Here is a 16,555-nt window from a genome sequence, read left to right as displayed (position 1 = left end):
ACCCAATGTCTATGAAGTTTTTCCTTGAGATCTTTTCTAGGTTCTGTGCTTTTGGGGTGGACTCAGTGGTATGGGGAGGGGAACCGAATGTGGTACCTGACCCACTGCTGGACTGCTCGGGTACCGTTCGATCACACCACTCTCCATCACGCAAGGTCCTGCGGGACATCATCACTCTGTAAGGTCTAGCTGATTTGTGGCGTTCAACACATCCGGAGGTGAAACCCTCTTCACGCCTCGACTACTGGCTTGCCTCGCAAGAAACTGGCGTCAGGGGGTCAGCACTTACCTTGCACGCTTTATGACCACCCGCTGATTCGGATTGCCTGGACGTTTACTCTCTCACATCTGTGCCGGCCATGCTGGAACTTTCCGGCTTCCTGTCTTTTAGATCCAGCCTTGAAAGACAAGACTCGGAATGCAATTATAGAATATTTTCAATCCAATGTGGGATTGGTTCCAAAGTATGCAACAATATGGGAGGCCTCTAATGCCCATATCCATGGACAGGCTATTGCCAATCATTCTGGAGTCCTGAAAGACATTCAACAGCAACTACACCACCAGGAGTCTGTCCGCAAAAAATCTAGAAGCCTCAATTGACTACAAACCTCAAAAAAAACCTTTTGCTGGATCAGAATTCGCTGCTGCAGCAGTTCCGGGACCCGGCCGGCAGGGAAGTACATCAGCTGGGGAATTATGCCCTAGCTAGGCAATATAGACAGGAGGAGAGACCGGGCAGGACGCATGCCTTCAACTACCACTATCTCGGACGGGTTGACTTGCACTTATCAAAATGATCGTCCTCCCTAAATTATTAGATTTCTTTACTAGTATTTCAATACCTCACATAGCTCTTAAGAAACATTTTTTATCAGATTACAGTCTCTCTTGGTCAAACTGATCTCGGCATGTAAACCGATTAGGATAGCTTGGGGCTTCTTGATTCGTGCGTATGCTACTGGTGGTTTCAAGATGCGTACCCTGACCTCTACTAGCTCGCTGCCTAGTGTCAGATGCTCGCATTCCATACCTAATCCCAAACAAGATCAGGATGATGGGGTACCGTTGCCCTTTCAGCCTAGTCCGGGCCTTTCCATATGGTGGCAAGATATCCCAAAGGTAATCATTGTGTCCGTCACTAGTGCACTAAACAAACCAATATAACATAACATAGCCACTGCTTGCTGTGCATGGAGATCCCTCTGTCTGAAAGATGGACTGTTTTGTATGTATTTACCAGCCGCTACGATAGTGTCTAATCCTCTGCTACCCTGTTGAAAATAGCCATGACGATGATTGGCAGTTATATGTGGAGAGGAGATTTAGGACACCGGAGCAGTTTTGTTGGATATTTTCAATTACGCTAGATTGCGCAACACTGTTAGGTCTGCTTACTCAACTTTCCAATGGTGCCTGGTGACTTCCCACCACTTACATAGCTCATAACCTCATCTGACTCTACAGGCTGAGTTGCCAGGCCTTAAGCAATTGTGTTGCAGCTTAGGTGGGGTAGGACGAAGGCATCTCTGATGTCCTTGGAGGCTAAATAGGGCGAGCCCTTGCCTGAGGCATGGTGTGTTAACTGCTGTGCACAAACCAGCAAAATCTCAATAAACTATTCGCACAAATTGCTGCATTACAAGTACCTGCATAGGGCTTACAGCACTCCTCAACAGCAATGTAGGATTAAATTGTCTTTCTCCCACAACTGCATACGTTGCAGAAAGGATAACACAGGATTTCTCCATCTTTCATGGGACTGTCCTTCCAGGTCCAGATTCTGGCGCGAGGTGCTGGTGGAAGACATTATACACAACTACCATTGAGCCTGATGCACGGGTCATGTGGCTGGGATATTTGAAGAGCAGAACAGTGGGGTCTCTCGCTTCACTGATATTGCCCTACTCCTAGTGAAGCGTAGGGTAGACAAAAAGGGGACATGCTGGGGGCCCCACTTATGCTGAGTGGCTGCGCAACGTGGCAACATCCAACGTTTGATTGAAACGTACACTATGCTCCATCCCCCCTATATGCTGGCCCGAGATATCTGGCGCCTATATCAATCTTACCTACTTCGTACCACCTCAGACAGTCCACCTGCCGCCTCTGTGCTAGAGGCTGAATGACAATGTCACCTTCTGGGGTACACAGATCTTGGATAAGCATTTTTTGCTGCTGTACAGCCCCTGTCCTTTTTACATAGATTTGCTTTTGACCAACGCATGCCCACCCCTATTATAATGTAGAGCTCCATGGCTTTGTATTCATACACCTAGGGAGGAGGTATGATGTTCGCCATCTGTAGTAATTGTGATAGGTCTTTTTAATTCATGTGACCACTTGTACTATTTGCACATGATGACTGCTCTGTACTGTTGGTTTATAACTAATTAAAATAAAATATAAAAAATAAACAAATCTTGGTTTCGGGACTAAATATCCTTTGGAGCAGGTCTGAAAGGTTCAAGCTCTACACTGTGTTTTTGAAAATTAGGAGATTAGAGATTCACAGAGGATGTGCTTGTGCACCACTCCAGATTAGGCAGCAAGCATAGCTCTCTAGCAGATGGAAGATAAGGTTACATTTGGGGCCCATGTACACACCAGGTTTGTGGGCTGAGTGGACTAATGCATCCCCCGCAAATTTGTATTTGACTTTATTGCCAAGGGTTTGAATCTCATTGAGTCCACTTAGCCTTTCATCAGCCCAAGGATGAGCAGAATACAGGGTAACAAACACCTGAAACCTGTCAACAACACCAAGAATCCTCCGATGGGAGTGAAACTGCTCTCTACAAATAAGCCTGTCATGTTAAGAAAGGGAGATTTACCAACAACGCTGATAAGTGAGAGTGGGATGCTATAGCTATTCGTTTTCAGGAGACGTCTGCCTGTAACATGCAAGTGTTTCTGATGAAGCTTGGAGTACTGTTTTCCTAATCACTGCTCATGTCAGCTAAACCAATTTTAAGCACATGTTTTGCTGTTTTGGATTAAAGATTTCTAATATTTCAGAAGAGACCTGGGGTGGAGGTTTTTTTCTATCAGACAGGAACCATGGTCCACGGCCTTACTGGTGATATGGACATGACTTCCCAGAGCTGAGGAAGCTACCACTTGGAGTCTTTTACAGTGGAGCTGTGGGGAGTTGGTTCAGAACGGTGAGGTTTTCCAACTGAAGGGGTGCCAACATTGCATGCTTGTTTTATTTCAAAGTAACAAGAAAGACCTGAGTATGCAGTATCCCACTAGTACAGCCGGGAGGACGGGGACTGTTATTATCTAACACATTTGCAGACGAGAATACATTCAAAGTACGTTTGCTAGGCCCAAATGGTCCATTTCCCATCCAAAGCTCTTACCATAGCCACATAAATGACATGGAGCATCCACCCACCTCACACATCACAAGTGTTCAATACTCAAGCCTGGCCTTACCTATATAATCTGTGTAAGTCCCATAGGCAAACAAGTTCAGTAACTGTAAGTAAGCAGCATTGGGGCCTTCAGCAAGCTGGCGAGGACAAAAAATAAATAAGAAAACAAAAATGAAAACTTTTTGTTTCCCATCACAAAAAATACACAGATCCTCCCACAACACACAACACTTATGTTGTACCCAAGTGACTCTACATGCCACATCACTACATGGTATATGGATTAAGGATGAAAGTGTACAGAAGATAGAAAGTGTGCACTGCTCAAGCAATCAGAATATGTATTGTTTGATCAATTCTTCGATGCAGCACATGTCAGACAACAGAACTCACTACTTCTTCCAAATGTCACCACAAAAAACTCCACATCCAGATATGCCTCAGAGCATTCAGATGAAGCATCGGTATTGAGCAGAATAATAAACAGCCAGTTTCACGCTTTTATCTGAAATATTTTTATTGGAAATGTAATAACTATCCGCAAGTTATAGTTACCTTAAGAAACGAGTTAAAAAGTTTGAGATAATCATAACTGATGAATTTCTATTGTTTTATATGTGTAAAGTCTGAACCTCACTGTAACGTCCTTGTAACCTTTGTTTTTTCTTGTTTTAAATGCCTTGTTTGCATGAAGGAGGCATTTATCCGAGAAATATATTGTGATGGAGGTGAGCAAGGGATAGGAGGGAGACAGTTATCATGCTGGGCAGCAACTGTAAAAGCAAGTGGACTATCAAGTAATGGATACCTAATGCACACAAGAACATTTATATGGTGAACTGAAGTGCCTGTGACGCTATTGCAGCTGTATGGAAATTAAGCGCTCCAGTTCAGGAAGTTATTTATATGGAACTGTGCATTATGGGAGTTGGAGTTTGGTTATTGAAGTCACATGACTGTGTATTTAAAAAGCACTGGCTCACTCACACCTGCTCTTACTTACCTGTGAACAAGGCATGCTGTTGCCGAAACGCGTCAGGATTTTTTGTCTTGCTGCTCAGAAATGCTATTAAATGCTTGGATTTTAACATGGACTGGTGCCTGGGTTTTTCGTTTTTTGGAGATATTTTCTGTGGGATGCTTCACCCCAGTAACCCAGGCCGCCCTGCAGGGTCTGTGGCCCCTTACGGAGCAGGAGTTGACAATGATAGTTTTATGGAAGGGGCCCGACCCGCTCTCCTTCATGCAAACAAGGCATTTATCCGAGAAATATATTGTGATGGAGGTGAGCAAGGGATAGGAGGGAGACAGTGTGCCTCTCCTCTTACTTTTCATGTATTCCTTGTATAGCTGTTATCATGCTGGGCAGCAACTGTAAAAGCAAGTGGACTGTCAAGTAATGGATACCTAATGCACACAAGAACATTTATATGGTGAACTGAAGTGCCTGTGACGCTATTGCAGCTATATGGAAATTAAGCGCTCCAGTTCAGGAAGTTATTTATATGGAACTGTGCATTATGGGAGTTGGAGTTTGGTTATTGAAGTCACATGACTGTGTATTTAAAGAGCACTGGCTCACTCACACCTGCTCTTACTTACCTGTGAACAAGGCATGCTGTTGCCGAAACGCGTCAGGATTTTTTGTCTTGCTGCTCAGAAATGCTATTAAATGCTTGGATTTTAACATGGACTGGTGCCTGGGCTTTTCGTTTTTTGGAGATATTTTCTGTGGGATGCTTCGCCCCAGTAACCCAGGCCACCCTGCAGGGTCTGTGGCCCCTTACGGAGCAGGAGTTGACAATGATAGATATATATATACACACACATATACACACACACACATATATCGCATTACGGTTGTTGATGCACTTCATAAAGCTAATATTTCCAAAATCAGATCAGCTCATGTGGAAGCTGAATGGGAAAAGCTTTTTGGAGCACTCAGGAACTCAGTGGAGCAGCAAGGGGAATCTTTGTCGTGACCCAATGTATAGAGCTGAAATCCCACCAAGGTACAGTGCTTAAATCCCCCAGGAAATAGTATAATTCTATTCAATCAATTGAGCTTTAATATCTCCAGCTGAATTAACTGGAATACGTTAAAAGTCACCGTAAGTGGGGTTGCCATAGAAATATTGGTTAGGACAGGAAGCTAGAGGAACAACGTTGAGGAAAAAACAACAAGAAAACTGAAGGAATTGGACAGGACAGATTAACATGGCAGTTCTCAAAGACCCGTCACAGGACAGCAGTACTCTGAGATCAAATGCATGTTTTACGAACAAACAGAACCGAAGCTCGGGCAGACCTTTGATTGGAGGGGGAACAAGATTGGCACACTGCTTGCAAAGCAATTACAGATCCAGTGTGCCAAAACACATACATCATGAGTTCAGATGTCAGTGAGTTTGCAGCAAAAAACAAGAAAGTAAGAGGGCCACTCTTACAGAATTATTTTAAAGCTCATACACCCAGGGTAGGAAGATAAGGTGACAAGAGCAGCCTACGTGACAGAATATAATGTACCATTCCTCTGCCCAAACTCTGTAATGAGCAAGAGAAACCCATTAGAAAAGCAGTAGACAAACCAGATCAAAACCATGGGCATTGACAGTTCTCTTTCACAAGACCTTTCTCCCCCAACTGGAAAAGCCTTTGACAGTTGTTCAACAACAAATATCTTTACTCAGGTTAGTAGCATACCCCTTGATCAATAAACAAAGAAAGGATGAATAACCCAGGAGACTGTCATGGTGATGTTGAAGGCAGATGCCAAAAGTTTTGCTAAGATTTTGCCAAACAGACTAGATAACCCAATGCCTTACCTGAAAGACTAAGATCACGTAGGCTTCATAAAGAAGAGAGGGGCAAGATTATGTGCAACATGTAGTGTATTTAGTGGAAAATGCATATAAAAAGGAGATACCTTCTGTCCTCTGTAGCCTGGACACCAAAAAGGCATTGAACCGGGCCAACTGGTCTTTCTTCAAACCAGTGCTAGAGATGACTGGCCTAGGACGTATACTGGAAGGTCAGATAAAGATAGAGTATAAAGAACCTGAAGCTATGATCAGGATAAACAGCCTAGGCTCAGCAAGCGTTGCACATCATAGAGGCAGGAGAGAACGAGGCCACGTGTAACCTCTTTTTTGCACTAGTGGTGAAGTAATTGGCTGTTCCTTTGTAGAGCACAAAAGTACAATTCAATATGCATTTGTCATCTGGTCTTTCGGGAGACAACCTTAGGCACAGTAGACAAGAAGACTGCAACTCCTTCTCAGATTTCTTTAAACAGGGGAGTGCAAGGCAGAGTTTAGGGTAAAAGAAACCAGCAGACTACAATACCTGCTGCTTAGGAATTTGATATTATACACAATGAACAAAGAAGCAGCACAAAACAATTACTAGTATAAGAAGGATTTGCCAGAATGCACCTAGGTTCCAGGGGAATGGATTCTAGCATCTATCCTATTCCAATCAAGTGTATGCATGCGTGTGATGCAAGACGGGGCTATCAGGATGGATGGGCCACGATTCTAGGCAGAGTTATATCAGATAGGAGTGTCAGATGCTGGTGCACACAGGCCTAAAGGTATAGGAGCATCCCTTATACAGAGTCATCCTATAATATACTAATCAGAGGTATTTGACTCCGGAAGAGCTTCATCAAATAAACACCAAGGCGTAGGACAATTGGTGGAGATGCCAGTGAGCAAAAAGGATCTTTATTACATGTATGGTGGGAATGCCACAGGGGTAGCTGGGTGCCATATTCCGGAAGATCCTGGTATTATATTTCTGGTGCCAACTTTGGACATCAAAAAACAAAATGAATATGAAGTGTCAGGACAAATAAGACAGAGGTTAACATACACAGAGTAAACAAGTGAAAACGTACTGCGCAATACTTCACCTACGCACCCAAACACCTTTAATTTCATTAGAAGAAATACAGTGCCAAAAGGGAACCTGAATCCCACTCAAGAAACATGCTACGGTCATTGCTAATGTCAGATCCTACTCTCAACCCTATCCTCTGTTTAAAAATTAATTAGGTAGTAGTGAAATAGCACTAATGCTATCTAGTCAGAGGTCATCATGATCAACAGACAGACCTCAGGAGACAACACAGCCCATCTAATCGAACTCAACTGTCATGAATAAGTAACCTGCCCAACTACTAACTTGTTACTACAATCATCCTGCTTTAGGACAGGTCTATAAATCATGAGTTAACATCTAACTTTGCATTTAACTAGTAATATTTGAATTCCTACTGAAGCATTGACCCTGGCAGCCAATGGTTCTAAAATAAACTACTCTTTGAGACTTGCGTCTTTGCCCACCAAGATGGCCTCCTGTTGTCCTGTATATCGGAACTCACCTCGGTGAAGACAGAAAGATGTGATCTATCTATATACATATCCTTGTACATGCCAATGAAAGAACACCCTAAAATAACCAAATGAATGCACAACAACTAGTTGATTTGGTGAACTCTTAATCAGTGTTTATCACGGCGCAGCTGTTGCCAATTATGTGAGAATCACAAGGAACGGGCTTTGGCTCCACCCTCACATTGGGAAGCAGGAGCCCATTTGGATTTGGTAGAAGTTGTGTGCTTCCACAAAAAAAGTGCTTTCCCTCCATACAGCTGTATATATTTTGTTTATTTATACAGCTGCTTAACTTTAAACTTTCAGGGGCACACATATGACATTGTAATCCTATTATAGTCTCTTCAGTGATTTGTGGTTTTTCTCTGGAGGCTGCATAGATGGGTGGAGGATAATCAATAACCTAGATTGATTTTATATCTGGCTTGACAAGTCAACTGTTATCTCACCTTTTAACCTAATTCAATATTATTCTACAGTTCTTTGCTTCTACAAAATAGATATCCAGTCCCCTAGCCATTTATTTCCTTTAACGGCGGTCCTACTGGCATTGGCATGTTCAGTAAACTCTCTTGGTGCACCTATTCATGGAAGAAGGGAGTGTTGGGTCTAAATATGAACCTGGAATGAGACTGACCTACAAAGCAAGATTCACTTCTTTCAGTCTTTTTTGCAGGACAAAGAAGCCTGTCTTGAGCTATTCAGTTTCCGTGGCAAGTTCCTGGGTGATTTGAATCGTGGAGGCTTTCCTGGTACTATAATGGTATTTCCTCATGTGTTATAGCACCATTTCAGAATGTTGAAATAGTAACAGGTGAAGGATAATCCTTTTCACCTATGGCACCTTTTAGTTTCCATGATGGAACACAGGGTACTTTTTTAAAATCTCTTTGGAGCAAAATGCCTATGGTCTCGGAGACATCTTCACACCCTCCAGCAATCTAACAATGTGGATGTAACTGCTCCAATTTCGGTTTTCTGCGCTAGTGGCTTCTCTCTGCCTTTTGGTCATATTTTTATGTATTATATGACTGTTTCTTTGAACCAAATGATTCACATTTCAGTATCAGTGATGTACAATGGAACAAGCCTGAAATCAATCCTTATGCTGGTGATTTTGACATGCATCTGATCAGTATTTATTTTCTATGGATGAGGTAATGCATGGATGTTAGCATCTTAACGGCGGCCCAAATCCGAGAGTCTGTCAGCAGTTGTGTAAGTCACACCAAGAGGATGGGTTTCAGGACTCCATCCCAGAAACATACCTTCAAGATGTTAGCCATTTCATCAATAAGTCACAAGATGCATTGATCACGTCAAAGTCTGTCACAGTGGGCAATGCACTCAAAATTGTGGTAATCAAACACCCCAGGTTGTGTTTTCAGAATTTTGAGATGCACTTCGATATCTTGAAACCATCATTACCTAGTCAGCTTTGCAGGGGTAGGAAGATAATGTATTGTCTGGTCATCATATGTGAGCAGAACCTGGAGGAGTGTGGTTGAGGCATTCACCCTACGACACCTTGAGTTCAAGGATTCATTCTGGGAGGGCAAAGCAGTCATATCACCATTTCCCTTCAAGTACGAGTCAGTTCTCCAACTGAACTTGCATACTACTAGTAAATCTTACGCAAGCATGTGAAACCCGACGCAAATCACTAACCATCTCTACAACACAAAAAGTGGACATGCCTCCGCTGTTTTGAGGAACATCTCTAAATCAACCCAATAACTGGAATGTGAAGTGTATAGATAAGAAAATATCAAAATCAATGAAGATATTGGTCAAGGCACTGCTCTTGGGACATTGACACTGATGCATAACTGGCCCTTCCTATCTTTATAAATTTTAAGAGCCAACATCCAGAACTACCCTATTTGCTCTAGCAAATTCCAACAAATTACTTTACAAGCTATGATTCAAATATCATCCAAAAACGATCGCAAAATACTGAGAAACTCTTATCTGAATGTCATTCGAAGCTTATTTTCTTCATACATGTTCTATTCTAGCCAGGAAAAGGATACAACTGTACATACTGGTGATTGGATTTGAACTGTGTATATTACCAATTGCCAATTAAAGATACCAGCGGTCCTCCTGCAGTTGATTTGACCCTGGGGTTGCTAGACAGAAAACTGTAACATTTTATGGATAATGCCTAGAACTCACCAGGACGTATTCGAATACCTGATCATCTCTGACATGATTTAGAGACTTTCAGTGAATGGCTGATCTGGAGTCAAACTACTTAGCCATCCTGTATTGTACTTTTGTGGACCCGTGCGTTTTAAGCATTAAAGTACAAGTTGAAGGTGTCTAGTTTGCAGCTACAAGGAAGGGAAGAAGAGGATTGGAATTTTCAGCTGAGCAGTTTCAAATTCTTATGCACCAGGCAGCCAAAAAATACAGAACACTCTGGCGAATGCACATCTTTTTTACTTTGGGACTTCACTCTTACCTCTTGCACGCAGGGTATTTCCAACAGATCGCCAAACACGTAAACTCCCGGAGCTTCAAGTACTTGGTTAACCAAAGCTGGAAGTGCAGACCCTTTGGTGGAACGGGCTAATATGACAAATTGCTCCAACATGTTCGATGAGGACTTCTGTTCTGCCATTCTTCTACCTGTAAAAAATACACAACAAGTTATTCCAAGAGGAAAATAATGCAGAAGAAACTCTCCAATTATTCATATGGAATATCTACAGTTTATTGCCACCAGATCAACTTCTTTGGCACACTTTACTTAAAAAGCAAGGCTACCGATATACCCAAAGTATACTAAAGATTAGGACTGTTGGAATCCCGGTTCCGTTGTTATGGGTCAAGTGTAAAGTCGAAAAGATGGATAGGCAACCCTTTGGGGATCTCCGGAGGAGTATTCAATAAAAAAGTGCAGTGGGAAGAAACTGCATAACTAATACCTTGCACATGGATTAACATAAGCCAATGCATGGCTACTTCAGTGAAGTTATGCATTTGTTTTATAGGAGGATTTGAAGCATATGGTGGAAGTTTATTAAATAAAAAAATAAACGGCTGCATGGTGTGGCTGCTTGTGGACGGGTTATCATCAGGAGATGACAGAATGAACAGCAGAGAGGACTTAGGCCACATGGGGTAGATGATCCCAGGAATCAATAAAGGACACTATAGAAAGCTTAAAGCAATGGCGGAACATTATAGCAATAGTACCACCAATTGTTATAACATTAGCCAGATGGCAAAGCTGTACCCTGGGCAACGGTTCAAACAATATAAGAGCTGGTGGAATCTCAAAGCCAATATTGCACAACAGGCCATCAAGGTTGAGAAGGTCATGCACAAAGAATATGGTTTATAATATTGAGCGTGCATGGATGAGCGACTGTAGGAGCTAGCATATGACATTTTTCTACGAAGATTAGGCTGAAATGTAACAGAAGCAGTAGCTATATTTGTAACAAATGTTATTAGGCAGACGCAGAATTGACAACCTCGGAAATTTGTATAATCCTAGTTAATTAAATTGGGACATGTATAAACGGTGACAGCTTTTTCTGGTTTGTTTTCTTATCTTGGGTTGCCTTTGGCTTGCCTGTCACATTACATGCAATATGGCAAGTGAAGATGAAAAAGCCCTAAAATCAGGCTATTCCCACGATGAAGTAAATGGATAATGAATTGTCCTGAACTAATGCAGTGGAGATGGAAGGGCAGAGGTCTTCACCTTAGATTAACTTTGGTCAAGATCACAAAACAAACAAGACCAAGCAAAAAAGATGAGTAGAATTACCAAAGAAAGGCATGTCACCTTTGCTAGCCTACAAGAACATCAAGCTCATTGATCCCGTTAGTGCTAGTGTTACAAGAATCGAGATGCAAGCAAAACAAACATTTGTTTTTAAAAAGTACTTAAGCAAGGTACGTTTCAAAGTGATGGAAGCAGTTCCATCAAACCAAAAGACACCAGCCAAGCACACATGCTATACTTGATCTCAGTTTAGGTGTGCTGTCCCTGTCATGTGACTCAGCAAGGACATTAAAAAAGTCACAGTATGATATCCCTCCTAGAGTGGAGTAGATGGGAGAAAATAAAAGGTCACAAGTTGAGGCAATTTTGGAAGATGAGGCAGAGATCTATGTCTCGTGTTTGCAACATTCAGGTTCAGCTGTCAATTCCAACAGACTAAAGAAAGCGTGTGTGGTCAAAAGAAGACACAACAGTACACTGTCCAGATTCTGGGGTGAAATGTATGTCTTCTTCAATGCTCTCTTTATATGAATAAACAAACAAAGTAGAAGCATGTGGACTGTGCCACAATTCCAGTGAAGTCAAGGAATTTTCTTGTCAAGTTAGATATTGTGTTTACAATTTCTCCCTCAATGCTGACCACCATCCCCAATCTGCTAGTTTCATGTGACACTGGAATTTCGACAACCTAAGGCAAGGCATGGTTGGCAGCTAAAAACATTCAGAAAAAAGTGTCCAAAATATAGGAAATAAAAAGCATGGGTATATCTTTCATGTACAATAAGAATATTTTTTTGGGTGGCCAAAGAGGATGTGGGAAACACACTGCCACAGTCTGTAGTGCTGTAGATAATTACTAGTGAATAAAAGTGTGATATTACAGTGTAGAAACCAAGTAAAGAGAACAGTAAAAGTGAAACGATTACTAAACCAGAAACAATTCACAAGGAAGGCAAAACCCACACAACTTTTTATTTGACGGAAAGAGTTTTGCCCCCCCCTCCCCAAGCTTGATGTATCCTTACATCTGATTGTATTATGTACAAGAGAATACACACACCACAAACCCTAAAACTCAGTTATCAAACAAACTTATTTCAGGAGCACTCCATATTCTGCACAATAAGAAAAAACTCTGCTGGAAAATCCAGACTTCAAACCCACTACTCGGTCTGTGCCCAAAAAACACTGAACACATAGTCTGCTAAGCTCTGCTTGGAACCCACACGCATGAAATTGTTTAAAAAAAATTTAAGATCTTCCTTTTAAAAAAAAAACGCAGAGCTCAAGAAGGAACGCTGACGATCTCTTTGCAGCAGGTTGCCACTGTCCACTGCACTGGAAGATCCTATAACCTACTTGCAGACCTACAGTCAATATCTAGGTTACATGGAGATCAGGTGAACGCCTAACAGGCTGTAGTGGCTATTTGCTGCAGAACAGCTAGCTGCACCTTTCCTAGATCATCAGCCTGAAACTTGGCTAACTGTCCTACAACTACAAAGCACATTAAACATGTCCATCCACCTACAATAAACTGAATCAGCCCCTTTAATCTCTCGGACCAGTGGTGTTGGAGTCATTCACTTGCTCTTTATATCATGACTGTATGAGCACTGGATCAGTGCCCCATCCTGGATCCAAACTCCTCCTGCTGCCATCACCACTACGTTTTCCTGAAAACGACTCCTGCTTCCGAATAGGTACAAGGAAGAGGATCATATATCCTTCCAGATGAGCAAACCTGGACATCAGCGTTCCCTCATAAATTGAAAATAAAAGCTCCTGAGCATCGCTGCTGTACAGGTCGAGGTCTCTCTACTCTTCTATCACAACTTAGCTCAGTGATCTAATGTCCACTCAAATTTAATAATACATTCTCACTACATTTATCATTAAGGCAACCTTGCATGTACTGCCATAAACCTACTCTATTAGTAACTCTCCAGGTCCTTGTTTATCTCTTTGCTTCCTTCACAGTACCTCTTCTATACAACATTCCCATCACAGTTTAAATCACCGTTCTACACTGTCTCTTATGATGAGTCTGCGTGTAATTAACTCCACTCTTTCTGTAATATACTGCTACCTGATTTGGACACTGTCTACTCTAGCTCATGTCTTTCTCTATACTTTGCACCTCATTTCACTTTTTTACACACTCAGTAACTGCCTGGTTAGTCATATCAGTGCATCTCTTATACCCCAATTAACCTGTAACTGTCAACCTACAATACTTTACCTCTACCTGTGCACTAAATTCTGTCAAACTTTGGGCCTGACCAACAAAAATGAGCATTTAAAGAACAATTGTGGATTATAATGAATGAATGCATAATTTATAGTATAATTATTGAACCATTGTGGACCATTATAGATACATGACCAACCCCAAGTAGTCGTATGCGGTTACCAAGATCTGGTTGGGTTACAATAAAGGGCCATCACCCAACTTTTTCCTAGGCATTGTCAACACCCGAAAAAAAAGCAGTCCATAAGAAGAGAACCAATAAAAGCGAGGCAATAATTAACAGATCAAATCAATATGTTCTATGTGCACTGGTGTGGTCTCGACTCATCAAGGCAACTTTGAACCTCAGAAAAATTATTTCCCTGCACAGCCCCACTCATATAAGGCCCTTTCTTGGACGCTTGGGCATCCAGGTTACAACTACCACAGCAATCTCCAGTCTCCCAAAACAGAGGTGATATTGTGTGGAAGATAACAATGCTGCGGACCAAAACTTTTTGAAAACTACAACTGCAGGTAAGACACCTGCATGAAAGCTTTTTTCATCAGACTCTCACCTCCTCCAGTTCAAATAATGATAACACCTTAAGTCAGTTGGTCCGTGTACTTAGTATCCTGAAACATTTGTTCGTTCTTCCCAGTGTCTCTTTTCCCAGACCCACAGATAAATGTGTTCTTAAATGTCAGTAGTCTCAGATTCAATTACCCTTACTTTATTCACTCGGACGGCTTTCATTCAGAGGTCTACACTCATCTCATAGCCCCCTTTCACTTTCTAATAGTTAATCACTCCTTGTCCCAATATCGTTCATCAGCGGTCCAAGTGTTTTCCCTTCAGGCCCTGCATTCAGTTCCTTCCCCGGACTGGCATACAGCTCCATTTCGTTGGGACATACTGTTTCCACTGCTGACATCTGTTTAACAAACCAGTGCTTTTTTTGGATCGTTGTGCTGTCACTAGTACTGATTAGAATCAAATGCACCAAAACATCCAAAAAACATGATTTTTTCAATGAATACCAATGAAGGGAAAATTAGGTTTAGGTAATATAGGGTGAAAGAACGGATAATGTTCTATATAGACCATAACATCCCGCTTTCAAAGCATTCACTTGACCGTGCACCTGCTTTCTGACAGCAACGCAAATTTTTGGAATGTCCCAAAGCCCCATCCTAAGTCATCATAATGATGTTCCTTGCTTCAGTTCCCACGGACTCTCTGTTCAGCCCAAATGGTATTAATCTGAGTAACTTTGCCCCACCTTTCAGCCCCCCCCCCCCCAACTCCACCTCAGACATGTCATTTTGGATCTTGTTTCAGTTCCAACCTGCAACCACAATCCCCTACTCATTTTAGTCACCCCAGTGGTACTGCCACCAGTCATTCCCCACAATGCAGAGCTTCACTGCTTTTAACTTTATAACCCCACCCACCCCCTCTCAAACCCGAAGGGCTGCCCCCATTCCACACCCCAGTACTTGCCATTCTAAACTGCTTCCAATTCTAGCCACATACTACAGCCAAACACCCCTGAACCCTCCCCCCTTCAAGACCCCCGAATAAGGCCATGGGGGGACACCCACAGCCCCTCTTTGAGCCTCCACCCAGATCTGCCCCTTAATAACCACAATGGTCCCTATTTCACACCCCAGCATCGCTCCCTTCAGACGCCCCCAGGGTCCCTCCCACCTGCCGGCCAATGCCCCTCATCCCAGACCCCCGGGGCCGCCCCCACACCTGCCCACGTGTCGCCGCGCCCCATCCCCTCTCTCACTCTCCAGGGCTGGTTGTCAAGGAGCCATGAGCGGCGCGGGGGTACCGCCCTCTCTCTTCCGCCCGGAAACCCTGGCCGGAAGACAAAGGTTCCAGGCCTGTCACCGCGCGGGCGGCGCACGTGGGACGCAGCCAATGGGAGGGCGCGAGGGAGGCAGCGCCCCGCCTTCAGGCCGTGAACGGGGCGGCCATCTTGAAATGTGCTCAGACAACAGAATATTACCAGGTAACCAGGGCACTGATTGCATCCTTTTTTTTTTTGGGTCAACGGTCGGGATCTCTTACAATGTCTATCTTATTTTGCAAAGTTGAAATAGTGCTGAGCGAACTATAGCATGAAAAGTATTTGTGATTTGTAATTTATTATGAATCTGAATCAATCAAAATGTGCACCTGTGTACTTACAATGGTAAATTCTATTGATATATCACTTGCTACTCTTGAGGTGTTGAAGTGCTTTATGGTGAGTAGAACACTGCGTGGAACCCAAGATTAGAAGTGGGGGAGCTGCTGAAAGCTCCAGCAAGTCTCAAGACTGAACCCTATCTCTGACTCAGCTCAAGGTTCTTTTGGAACCTGTAGCTCATTTTAAGCCGAGCTTTGATGTGTCTTTTGCTGTCATCTCCCTCTAACCAGGATGTGGCTTTACGGCCAGTTGATAACTTTGGAACTGGTGAAGAAGGTTGAACCTCAGTGTTGGCTTAACATCCTGCGATTCTGGTCAAATCACTTACTCTCCAAATGCCTATAAATGATAAATGTAAATGTGACCTTATGTAATTTAACCAGTGCTCATGTAAAGTCCTCGGCCTTAGGGTTGAGCTTGGGCTATATTAAAAATTGCAGAAAAATGCAGTGGGAGGTAAAAGTAAAGCCTTAACATAAGGAAAGACAAATAGATACCCCATTTACGGGCTGATTTGTACAGCGTGAAACCATAAATCCCTGATAAATGGTGGCTTACATGATTAAATTGTGTGACCGTGAGCAAATATTTCTTTCACCAAA

At 42.7% G+C, this 16,555-nt stretch overlaps 1 protein-coding gene across 3 annotated transcripts in view; it reads right to left on the bottom strand.

Moving 5' to 3' along the window:
• Positions 1 to 15,641, bottom strand: part of COPS7B (COP9 signalosome subunit 7B) — a 41,866-nt gene extending 26,225 nt beyond the window's left edge. Inside the window, exons 1-3 of one of the 3 annotated variants that reach the window (XM_069212872.1) lie at positions 15,549 to 15,641; positions 10,248 to 10,414; positions 3,442 to 3,517 (exon numbers count right to left, since the gene is read on the bottom strand). In XM_069212872.1, coding sequence (XP_069068973.1) covers positions 3,442 to 3,517; positions 10,248 to 10,406 — 235 coding nt within the window. In that variant the 5' untranslated portion in view covers positions 10,407 to 10,414; positions 15,549 to 15,641. Of the gene's footprint in view, positions 1 to 3,441; positions 3,518 to 10,247; positions 10,415 to 14,330; positions 14,424 to 15,511 lie in introns of those variants that run through there. The other 2 variants (XM_069212874.1, XM_069212873.1) reach the window with 2 other exon arrangements.
• Positions 15,642 to 16,555: the final 914 nt, after the last annotated feature.

This window comes from Pleurodeles waltl, chromosome 11 (genome assembly GCF_031143425.1).
Source record: "Pleurodeles waltl isolate 20211129_DDA chromosome 11, aPleWal1.hap1.20221129, whole genome shotgun sequence".
Classification (NCBI taxonomy): Eukaryota; Metazoa; Chordata; class Amphibia; order Caudata; family Salamandridae; genus Pleurodeles; species Pleurodeles waltl.
This window is presented reverse-complemented; position numbering and strand designations above follow the sequence as displayed.